The sequence below is a fragment of the Leguminivora glycinivorella genome, chromosome 1 (assembly GCF_023078275.1).
Source record: "Leguminivora glycinivorella isolate SPB_JAAS2020 chromosome 1, LegGlyc_1.1, whole genome shotgun sequence".
NCBI classification, from domain to species: Eukaryota; Metazoa; Arthropoda; class Insecta; order Lepidoptera; family Tortricidae; genus Leguminivora; species Leguminivora glycinivorella.
Genome location: NC_062971.1, coordinates 1,708,861 through 1,721,188, shown reverse-complemented (window position 1 = coordinate 1,721,188; position 12,328 = coordinate 1,708,861). Strand labels below are relative to the sequence as shown.

The following is a 12,328-nucleotide window of genomic DNA, read 5'->3' as shown; positions in this document are numbered from 1 at the left end:
ACAACTCGTACCGCTAGATGGCGCTAGTAAAATTGTTGCCGCTCCATTGTATGGGAAACGTCAGAAGCTGCACGTATTAAGGGCCCATTTAGACGGTACGAGAACTCGCATACGAGTTTTATTACATTGCGGTATTTGATGGTTGTGCCAAATTGTATGTAACCTCAACACCCCGCAATGCAACTAAAATCGCATGCGAGTTCGCACGCCGTCTAAATCAGGCCTCATCAAATACTATATAAACTCTAGAGTTTATATAGTATTTGATACCATCCAACATAAAACGAAGTCGGTCATTTATTATTAGTTAAGTTACAATATAGGAATATTGTAACATTAAATGAAAGTGTGAAAAGGGCACACCTACGTGTCGGCTTTGGCTCTGTGGACGCACCCCAAAGGTCTGGAACACCCAGGGAACACCTTTGTTCTGAGAAGGAAAAGGTCCGAGGAAAGCCCTACTATATTGGCTGTATTCAAATCGGCGTCAGCCTCTTCTTAAATAATCATAAAACAAATCTGAAAGCGTTGTACAGTCAGGAAATGTAAGGTTGTGTAATGAAAAATAAAATATTTGTAATGTTTACGGAAATCTAAAACGGGAACATTGCCAACCGCGCCCACGATGACGAAATAAAACGCTCGCTGCGTTTCGTTCACCTTTTGACAATCACCTGATTGTCACTGTCAAAAATCGCGAAGCGCGCTCGCGGTCCGCTCCGCTCGGCGTGTAATTGATAAAGTGATAAACTACTCGTGTTTTATAACACTTAGTGATAATGGCAGAAACGGCAGAATTAAATAAGAAGGTAACTATACATGTTTATGCTTACGTCTGTTGATAAGGCGTAATAATAGTTATTTATCTTCCGTCACCTTGCCTCTGCGTAGAGGTCAACACTTGACGATTAGACGCTCTGATCGGACACAAGCCAGTCTTGAAACGTAAATAAACAACTAAGGAACAATTACTTGAATGATGTAGCGTCTTAACGTAGCTATTAGATAAATGACAGCACTTTTCTATGATTATGCCGAAATCTTATTATACTGATGTTTTATTAAGATTATAGGTTCATAGCGGTTGTTGTTTCTAAAACTTTATACTTGCCTACTTGATTATTAATGCTAATTGTAGTAGGTTCGTCTTAAACATCACTTACATGTTTTCAAATGGTGACCATAATAATAGCAATTCTTTTAAAATAACACAGAAATACTCACAAAGATATCACTTTCCTTAATAAAACATACCAGAAACTTGTAATATTTGTGATTAAAATCACTGGATCAAGTAAATAATACTGATAAAAAAAGTTATTTTTATTGGTTTTTATTGTATGCCTTTCTCACCAAGGGTCTTGGGCTTCCAGTGCTTGCTTTTTTCTGTCCTTAATCAAAATGCACTAAATTCCATAAATGATTTTTTTTATTTATCTGTTAATTGACTACCTAAAATCTTTGCAATACTTCCATTATGTACAAGCTCAACAAATGTTTATGCTCTGAAAATTAATATTATTAAATATACAACAATTACAACTTATATTTCTGATAGTCTTAATAGTTCGGTTATTTCATTAAGTGTCCATATACTCTGCACGTAATGTGGCACTTTATAAGGTTCGTTTGGAAATAAATGCACTATTAAAACTGTTCCAATATTTTTAACACCCCGTTGAAAAAGGGGCCGCTATGAGTGATTGTGTGTCTGTTCCTTGGCTCTTAAATGGGTGAACCAATTTGGTGTACAAATATAAATATAATAACATTCTGTACAGAAAATCTGATGTATTAATAAATTTTTTATTTAAATTTAACTATATTTTATAGTTAAAAAAAATAAATTATAGGACATTCTTACACAGATTGGCTGAGGCCCACGTTAAGCTCAAGAAGGCTTGTGTTGTGGGTACTCAGACAATAATGTATAAATACTTATATACATAGAAAACATCCATGACTCAGGAACAAATATCTCTTCTCATCACATAAATAAATGCCCTTACCGGGATTTGACACGGGACCGCGGCGCAGCAGGCAGCAAAATAGTTGACATGTAAATGTGATCAATCATCTGAAATCTGGTGGCAGTCTTTTTATATTTAGCGCAATATAAAAAGGTTTTCTAGCGATGGCTCTCAGACATGTTTTCTCAAAATCGGTTCAGCCGTTTTTGATAATCTAAGTTTGCATAGTAAATGCTGGAGTTTCCCAACTATTCTAAGTTTATTTGTTTAACCTGCTAGCGTGTGTGCTTGATTCACTCAATGATTGCATCTTCCAGGCGAATGACAACCGGCTGAGACCTGCGGTAAGACCTAACAGCCTCTTAGCATGCTGCTATTGCTGCTGCACTAATTTTGCATGCTTCTCTAACTAAAGTATTTTAAAATTAGGACATTCTTTTCAACTATTTTGAACAGCTGACCAAGCGCGGATCCAGCTTCGTGCCCAAGGGGTGGTCACGTGGTAAAGGGCCAGGCCCCAGGGGGGGTCACGTGGTCTATTTGTATGGCCAACCTAGGCTCCAGGGGGGGGTCATGACCCCATGACCCCACCCCCCCTGGATCCGCGCATGCAGCTGACCAAGGGGCACCTTGTTGAGCAAATGTGCTCGGGCGAGACAAACGTGCGCGCATGAGCACGGACGTTTTCCTCACGAGGCGAGGCATGCGACCAGTGTGGACCCAGCTTATGACTACTAGTTGATTATCAGATCGAAACACACCAGATATTTCCACCTATAGGTCCCTAGCCAAATAATAGGGCGTAATGTAGCCACTTAGCCAGTTCATCACAGTTTTGGTTTTGAACCATTTACTTATTACTGCATGCTTTAAAAAGTGTTGCATGGTCAGATAAGATCAGTAGATATATATACTTACTAGTTTTTATAAGGCTGCCAATCCATCAGAGATGTGCTACATAGATGTACCATTATCCACCATTGCTGTACTATCATAGCTGGGCACCGTTAATCAAATAGTTAACTTCGATAATCGTTAATCCGTTACTTAAAAAGTTAACTTCGTTAATCGTTAAAGCGATACATTTCGGTAGATTTAACGGAAGTTAAAGTTAATCGATAATCCGTTAACACGTCATAAAAATAGGATTCCACTGTAGGTATTATGTATTTCTATTTACTAAGTATCCACCAAAAACCATTAAAACCTGTGACGCCAATCGGTAAAAAACCGAAATGTAATAATTACGGTTCTTCAGATTGAGATTTGAGATGACAACTCGATGCTGTGGGCCACGATAACTTGGTAGAGTAATCTAAGGCCCGCGCCGGACTCTAACTCGATGCGTCGGTTACGCGATTTGTCTGTCATGCCTGATGATTGCACTCTATTCCCAGGTTAGTGATCGATCTAGCACGCCTAATAAGATTTAGAAGATCTCGAATAAGTGATCCAAAGTCGCCAATTGGTCTTCAGACTGTTTATAACCGACGGATCTCCTTTTACCGATAAAACCTAGGTTTTTCCGTACTACGGGCTTTTACACTAGCAGTAAGAACGTGGTTTTCGCGGCGCAGCGAGCCGCTTGGGGTGCTGGATTAACGATTAACGGACTCCATGAAATTTAACGGAAGTTAACGAATCCGTTAACATTTTTTAAAGTTAACTTAAAAGTTAATCCGTTAATCGAAATGTTAACTTCGTTAATTAACGATTAACGGATTAACGAGTTAATGCCCAGCTATGTGTACTATGTATGTGGACCAATGAACATGATTGGTGGATATCAAACACCTACGTAGCGCATCTTTGATGGAAAGGTACCTTTATTAACAACTGTACCATAATTAGTGAATTACGCTACAAGTGCGGTAATATAACGCTAAAACAACTGTAAAATATGAACTTAACACAATCTGGGGGCACAATATTCTCTAGCGCGAGTTTTTGCATCGTGTAAACGGGCCCTTAAGATTTAGTGCTATGTCATCATGGCACATAAATAAGTAATAGTTAGATAACGTCCTACCTACGTACACGTGTCTATTGCAAATGGTTTACGTAATTCACTTTTTACTTACTTTTATATCGCATTCATAAATAAAGTTATCTCTAAATACAGTTTTTACGCACGTATTTATATTTAGGTAACTATCAATTAAAATATGTTTTTTTGCATACCATGAATTAAACAATGAAAGTACTTAGGTACTTTCCCTATTGTACGTGCCAACAACTGTTAATATTATAATAGTACATTCCAATACAAGTGCGGAAAAGGCAAATTCTCCTTGCGGAAAATAGGAAATTCGAAACGAAGTGAACTCTCATCGGTCGTGTTATAATTTATCGCCACTTTTTAGAACTTTCTCTTTTCCTCACATGTACCGTAATGTAGCTACTAGTTATGTTTTTTAAAGAATAATTTGGATTAGGACAAAATATGCAAATCATTTTGATGATGTCATTTTTAGGGTTTTTACATACGAGTCACGATGATTATTAAAATCGTAAAATCACTGGCGTACATTAAGATAGGATACTGGACATTCATATTTTTATTTTGTTGTCTGTTCTACTTCTTTTATACTTACATCCTTCTCTTCTCGTGTCGTTTAGACGGTTTAGATTCTGCAAATTTATAAATACGATTAAAAAGCATACAATTTCAATTTAAAAAAGAACATTGATTTTATAAAATTAAAATATTTTCATAGAAAATATTTTTTCTACTCCCGAACTGTTATTCTCATTTACAGGGTCGTGCATAGATCTTTAAAACCCTACATAAAAGTCTATTCCCCACAGCCAGCGTCCTCCGGCTCTCCGCGCATGCGCGCAGTATCGAAAAAACTGAAAACGCATTGTTTGGCTCTGTAACCATGGCAACGCATTGTTATAACGATACTGGGCGCGTGCGCGGGAAGGCTTTGAGCAACTGAGCTGACAGTGCAAACCTTTGCGTCAAATACAGGAAACAGTGTGAATTTCACGAAATTTATACAAGAAAACTATTAAAAACTAAGTGCATGGTCGTAGAAAAACTTCGCCTCAAATAGTTACCCACGCCACTCGTCTTTTTTGACCTCCTTTAAACGCCTATTGCATAAAATACTATAGTTTGTTCTTGGAACATTGATTTTGTTTTAGACCTCTTTATCGCTTGTTCATAAAAATGTGGTACTTATTTTTCTCTCTGGATATTAAACATATCGTCACTACTTTTAAAAAATCTCGTATCTCACGCTGTTTCTCAAAGTTAAAACGCAGTAAGTCTATATGCATTCCATACATACTTACTACAATTTTCTTTTCATTGACAGACGAAGACACAAGTTTTTTTAAAAGTAGTGACGATATGTCATTTTACATTACTTACATAGATGTTTGTCGACCACAGCCGTACGTTTGTTTATTTTTAACCCCCGACGCAAAAACGACGGGGTGTTATAAGTTTGACATGTCTGTCTGTCTGTCCTGTGTGTGTGTGTGTTTTTCGTCGGGGGTTAAAAACGGAGAATCGGGACTCATGGAGGCCTTTTGTCCAGTAGTGGGACACTCAATTAGGCTAAGGAAAAAAAAATATTCAGAGGAAAACAGGGGCTAAATTGTATGGAAAAGCGGTCCCTTTCCTCTTAGGCTCTTAGCTATCTTTACTGGTCAGAGACCCATGATAACTTATCTGGGCCTCGTATCAGCCGTCCTATGCCACGGCGCCATCATGTATATGTAGTATACATATATACATCTAGAGCTATTATATGTATTGTATTGTCAACCGGTGAATAGACGAGACGTCTTCCGCCATCGTTTATAGTGTGTTTTTTACTTGTGAATATGGATATACTTAATAAGGTGGGTTTTTATATGTGAATTTTATATGATACAGCTAACTTTTCAGTGGAAAAATGCGGGTATTTAAAATTTTCAATGAAAAATCCACTTTTTCTTTTTTAATTGCTGATTTTCTTACAATGAAAAACCATATGAACCTAAGCATACTGTAGTGCAAACTGACAACTTAGTATGTTTTTAAAACACTGATTTAAACTTTCACGATTATTACACATAATTATTTTTAAATCGGGACTTAATCGCGTATAACTACATATTAAACTGACCTCCAACGTTTCAAGGACGGCGTTGTCCCCGTGGATATGTAGTTATACGCGATTAAGTCCCGAATTAAAAATAATTAGTATGTTTCTTATTGTAACCGGCCTAGACTACACAAGTACACATATTACCTACACTGACACTAGTCATTGGGTATATATTACGTATTGTACTACGAAAACTCATTATACTAAGTACATTTGAATTATACTTTTCTGTATATAATTATATATGTTTTTTTAGTTTAGTGATATTACATTAATTTGATCTTATAATGCATATAAGACATATGTCAATCCAGCTTTTAAATTACGAGTGTGCGCCAAAAGTTATTCAAATTACAAGGTTTTTTTGCATATAAGTAAGTAATGCACCAAAAAGATACCTACACACAATTGCTGTATATATTTACTACTCACAAAAAGTTGTTCGTTTCTCGTCATAAAATATAAAAATAAGGTCATTAACATTCAGGCCGATATTTCAAACGTGTGTGATAACCTTTATGCCACTGACGGGCGGTCAAGAGTTTATATTATAAGATTTCAGTCGAGTAAGCTATCTACACATGTTTTTGAATTACTCTTAATTTTCACTCCATAATTAATTTTTAAATATTTTCTCAGCAGCAATGTATTTACTGTAAACATGGTTGCGATGACAGTTGACATTTAATTATCAATGAAAGTTTAACGCCAGTGTTTTGCATTACAATGCGGCCCGAATTATTTTTTATGGATAAAATTTTAATATCAGTAAAAAAAAATATCTAATTACATTTCTTATATGTCCTAAACCAACTACTCCTACTTAATTGCTCTGCCTACCTCCTTTGGGTATACACGTGTGAGTTTATGTATTTACATTACCTACATCTTAGTTATGGTAGAATTGTAGTTGTTTAAGTTGTTTTTTTTCAAGCATTTACATTAAGTATTTATATTGCTGTGGTACCTATGCATAATTATAATAATTAAATGGTAATTTAGTTGGAACCTTTAATAGTACATTACAATACAAATAAACAAATAAATAATAAATATTGGCGGACACCTTACACAGATCAACCTAGTCCCAAACTAAGCAAAGCTTGTACTAGGGTGCTAGGCGACGATATACTTACTTATGTATATAGATAAATACATACTTATATGCATAGAAAACATCCATGATTCAGGAACAAATATCTGTGTTCATCACACAAATAATTGCCCTTACCGGGATTCGAACCCAGGACCACGGCTTAGCAGGTCACTACGCGCTAGGCCAGACCGGTCGTCAAAACAAGTGCAATAAATAAGAAATTCGAAACTAGTGGTGATAAATTAAAACGAGAGTGTTTTAAATCGACACGAGTTGCGAATTACTTATTCGCACATGTATCGGACCACGTTTTATTGTTTTATAGTACATATGCGTACATTTTTGACATAGTTGCGTAATGAGGTCATTACCTTACAACTGCGGTAATATAGCGCCATATGTACTGTAAAGTTTATACTAGAGATGGGCCGAATATGGACTTTGCCGAATACGAATATTCGGCCGAACATTCGGTTCAGCTCTTACCGAACCGTACATTCGGCCGAATATTCGGTTACGCCATATCTTTAAAGCGGATGTTCAGATTAAAACTATTAAACGATTGATAATGGTTACACGCGTGTTACTACGACTATGTTTTCATGATTTAGTGGATAAATAAAACTTAATAATAGTTAAAACAACTCTGAACTCTTCTCAACTCTTGAACTACGGTTTTTTCAACTTTGTATTTATAATTTTAACTAATTATAAAACTCCCGTGAGACTCATACATATTTAAAAATATTTTTCCCCTCACTAGCTCGGAAACACGTGTTTTGTCCTTTAATACCAGCGGGTAAAAACGCATTTTATCCACTAGTGGGTAAAGTAATTTGACCTTGAATAAAGTCAAATTGACTGCTTTAAAATTGATAAAAGTAGGTGAATCTAGTAATAAAGATGATTTACCACCTGTGGAACTACTGGAAGCAGTGATAAACGCATTTTTTGCGTTGTAGTTTCCTCGCTATAGTGAGGGGAAAAGTTTTGTGTTACACTCGGGTGCAAAAATGTATTTTACTTCTCGTGTGTTAAAAAACTCGCAAGTTCAGGATTCTATTCTCGAACCACTCGCTTCGCTCGTGGTTCAGCTATAGAATCCTTTCACTTGCTCGTTTTTCAATTCCACACTCGGCGTTAAAATACAACTTTGCCTCCTTTAGGGTGTTTCATATTTGTATGGGAAAAATAAAATTGTGATATTTTTTCTGACTTCGCTCGGCTTTCGGTTCTAGCTTATCTTAAACGCATATATACCAAAATTCAAGTGATTTGGACGTTATTTAGAGGTCGCGCTTGATGAACAGTTTGCAAAAAAGTCACTAAAAAGTAATGTTACTCAATTTTATTACCAAATAAAACAATAGAGTAGTTGTAAAGTAAAAGTAAGCTTATTAAACTTAAAATACACAAGTTATAACATCCATTCTTGATAAAAGAATGTCGTCATCAATCATCATCATAATTTAGCTTACAAATGTACGCCCCAACCTTATCTTCTGTTCGCTTACCTAAGTAGTAGGTGATGTTCGACGCCTTTCAGCAAGAACTTTTTGCTCTTCATCTTTGACTGGAGCGTTAATTTTTATTATTAAATATATTCTTCTCTTTGCGGTATCATAGACTATTGTCAGACTATCGACCAATTCTCTGGTGTTAGGGCTACAACAATAATCGCTAACATCTTGGACATTAAATAGTTCGAAGACAAAAATCAAAAAGGTAAGTACCTACGGTCTATATCCCGGTAAATATACTTAAGTCAAAGAACGATCTTGTTTTCTTCTTTGTCGTCACACTCTTGGCAGAGTGGTAATAGTCGTCACATCAGGGGTGGTAGCAAGCTTAACAATGCATCGCCATTCCTTACGCATTCGTAGAGTGGGCCACTGAGTGCAGCCTTGACTTGGCCGGTCCATCGCATCTGAACCTTGTCCAGGATACTCCTAGCTTTCTTCTGCAGCACCATTTCTAGGACATCTATCTTCTTTTCCCTTGAAGTCCACGTCTCAGCACCGTAAAGAAGTATGGGAAAATGGGGAGATGATAATGCCCTGCATGACAAGTCGCATTTTAGTGGCATTTGTGATGTTTCTGTTTGTCCATATTTTCTGAGCCGCTCCATGGCGGACCTGGTGATAGCCATGTGCCGCTTGATTTCTTCCACCTATCCTATTATCAGTGCCCTGAGAGGGCCGAGAGACCATTGCTTCATGCCAAAAACAGGACAAAAAATCAACAAAACTTGTTCCTTAGCAGGAAGTTGAGCGTCCAAAAAATGACCATAAGGAACCTTGCCTAGAAATTAAATATCACGTCTACTACTCATTTTTTAAAAAGAACTTGCTTCAATATAAAAACTACTTATTAAAATCACTTCTAAACCACCTTCTACAAAAAGTTACATAAGTTTTGTTCCTAGCCTCTCCTGCGCCCATACTAACTTCTTCAGACAAAAGTTGCCACAGGCGCGACCTCTAAATATTGTCCGATTTCCCTGATTTTTGGTATATGGACTCTGTATAGGTATAGAACAAAGAAGAAAAGCGAAGTAAAAGATAAATCGAAATTTTGGAAAAATGAAACACCCTAGCCCCCTTGTATAACAAATAACTATTAAGCGGGTTACTCACGTATTAAGTCGATATAGCGTTCGACATGTTTCGGTTCAATTTCAATTTGTATTTATATTTTGATGCATAAGGTAAATCTCTTTTTAGTAGTTCCTTAGAAACCCATGAGGTTATTACCTATCCAATGGAATACGTAAGATCTTCATTAGTTATTTACTTTGTTTATTCGGTAAATATTCGGCAACGCAACCGAATTATTCGGCCGAATACGAACATTGGAAAACATGCCGAATACCGAATATTTACCGAATATTCGGCCCATCTCTAGTTTATACCTATTAAAGTTTTGACATGAACATTTTCCTGACACCTACTGTAAAACGTGTCACAATTAAATATGAATAATAACCTAACCTAACCACAAAATTTAAATTTTGAGAAAACCCCCGACACAGTGGACCGATTTTCATGAAACATGGCTAAGAACACTCCCGACTAACCTAGCTTTCAAACAAAAAAACCTAAATCTAAATCGCTTCATCCGTTCGGGAGCTACGATGCCACAGACAGACACACACACAGACAGACAGACAGACAAACAGACAGACAGACAGACAGACAGTTACGTCAAACTTATAACACCCCGTCGTTTTTGCGTCGGGGTTTAAAAATAGATTATTGCAATATTAATAGGTCGTCAGATGGTCAGTTAGCATTTATTCAAGTTTCAAGTTTCTTTATTTGGCCAAGTAACAAAACACGTTACATCTAGCAAGTCAATTACAGGTCATTGCTAAAACTAATCATGCAATGTCTTAAAATAGCTTATATAAAACAAAGATATAATTCATATAAGATCAAGGGCGGCTCACTCCGCGATTCTATCGCCGCGCTATAAGTACATGCCGGCGGCCGCGAGTTCGCGGCCTAATGAGGGATGGCGCGCGTTCTCACGGAACGCACGTTCGCACTTTCTAATGTTACTTTACGTCGCGAGTTTTTTTTAAGGTTCATATGCGATGTCCGCGTGTGGAATGGCTAATAATGCTTAGTTAAATAGATATCTTGAATAAAATAAATACCATAGGACATGTTTACACAGATCTACTATTGATTAAGGCCCCGAAAAGATTCAATAAGGCTTGTGATATTGGAACTTAAACAAAAATTTATAAATACTATATATTTATACCTAGAAAGTACCCACGACTTGAATATAATAGTATAACATTTTATCTGAGTATTAAATCGTTTTAATCCGTAGGCAACCCTATCGCCAGGCGTCGCGCACGTGCGGCTCGTTTCTTTGTTAGAATTTTGTAGGCATTTAAAAAGGCGGCATGTCGTGAACATCAAAGCAGTGGGCCTTCTGTACTTGTACTATTATATATTCTGTGATAAGATGTACATTATTTTTCATTTTCTCAGTAAATTCATTGATTGAATAGAACGGATTACATTGAAAGAAACGTTTCAGTTTATTTTTAAATTCCGTACATGTTAAATTTATTACGTTTACAGGCAGTAAATTATAAAGAGTAACTTTTAAGGAGATACCTTGTTTAAATGTTTTGACTAACTTTGTTGCAGGAACGCATAACTTATACTTATTTCGTGTGTTATATGTATGAATGTCCTTTCGCGTTTTAAAATCATTCTTACTTTTGTGGATTTCTAATAGGCAGTTAAATATGTACAATGAAATTACTGTCATGATTCGACTTTTTATAAAGAATTCTCTAACGGAAGTGCCTTTGCGTAGATTGTATACAATTCTCACTGAATGTTTTTGAGATATAAGAATTCTTTTTATTCCAACTGCGTTGCCCCAAGTAGTTACAGCATAATTCAGATGAGCGTGAACTAGAGCATAGTAAGCCGATATAAGTGTTTTACGATTGATTAAGGGTCTTAGTTTTAATAGTGCATAATTTCCTGAAGCTATTTTGTAAGCTATTTATTATTTAATTAATATTATGGATTGCATAACAATCGGATCTGCGTATATTATTTGTGTTAGCGTTCCCACACTATCTTATGTACTTTACAATAGGATATAATATGAGGTTTATCACTTAGAGCTAATCATTCTACTGCTGAGAACATAATTACTATGTAGGTGCCTATGCTGCCCGAGGGGGGGGGGTAGGTACCTATTATTATTTCTGCCGCTCATGAAGGAAAATGAGAAACGCAAAAAATACCTTAGTTATCTGTCCTGTACTTCTTAGAAATGACTTTCGTCCTATGACTATGGTTTAAAGTAAGTATCATACAAAGTATCTCTAGTCCAACTATTCTAAATCTACAGATGTCGTTACCTTACCACCATGCGTTGATTTTCAGCATAAATAAGGAAGACTTATTAGAGGGTCGTTTTCGATGCAGTGAAAATTGTTAAAGCCTGATATGACTATTGGCAAAGACATATGTAACTTCCGTATAAACGGATAAAGTTTAAGAAAAAAACGTACCTCAAAGCCCTAGAGAAAAAGGTACGGTGGCCTAGATGGCGTTACACCTTTGGCACAGTATAATAAACATACATCGGGGTTTTGGGAGCGGGAATGATTTACACTAGTC

The 12,328-nt window shown here is 36.4% G+C and overlaps 1 protein-coding gene across 3 annotated transcripts in view; it reads left to right on the top strand.

Moving 5' to 3' along the window:
* Positions 1–679: 679 nt before the first annotated feature.
* LOC125232123 (UTP--glucose-1-phosphate uridylyltransferase) overlaps positions 680–12,328 on the top strand; it is a 34,400-nt gene continuing 22,751 nt past the window's right edge. Inside the window, exons 1-2 of one of the 3 annotated variants that reach the window (XM_048137745.1) lie at positions 693–809; positions 2,288–2,314. In XM_048137745.1, the coding sequence (XP_047993702.1) occupies positions 780–809; positions 2,288–2,314 (57 nt within the window). In that variant the 5' untranslated portion in view covers positions 693–779. Of the gene's footprint in view, positions 810–2,287; positions 2,315–5,705; positions 5,826–12,328 lie in introns of those variants that run through there. The other 2 variants (XM_048137761.1, XM_048137770.1) reach the window with 2 other exon arrangements.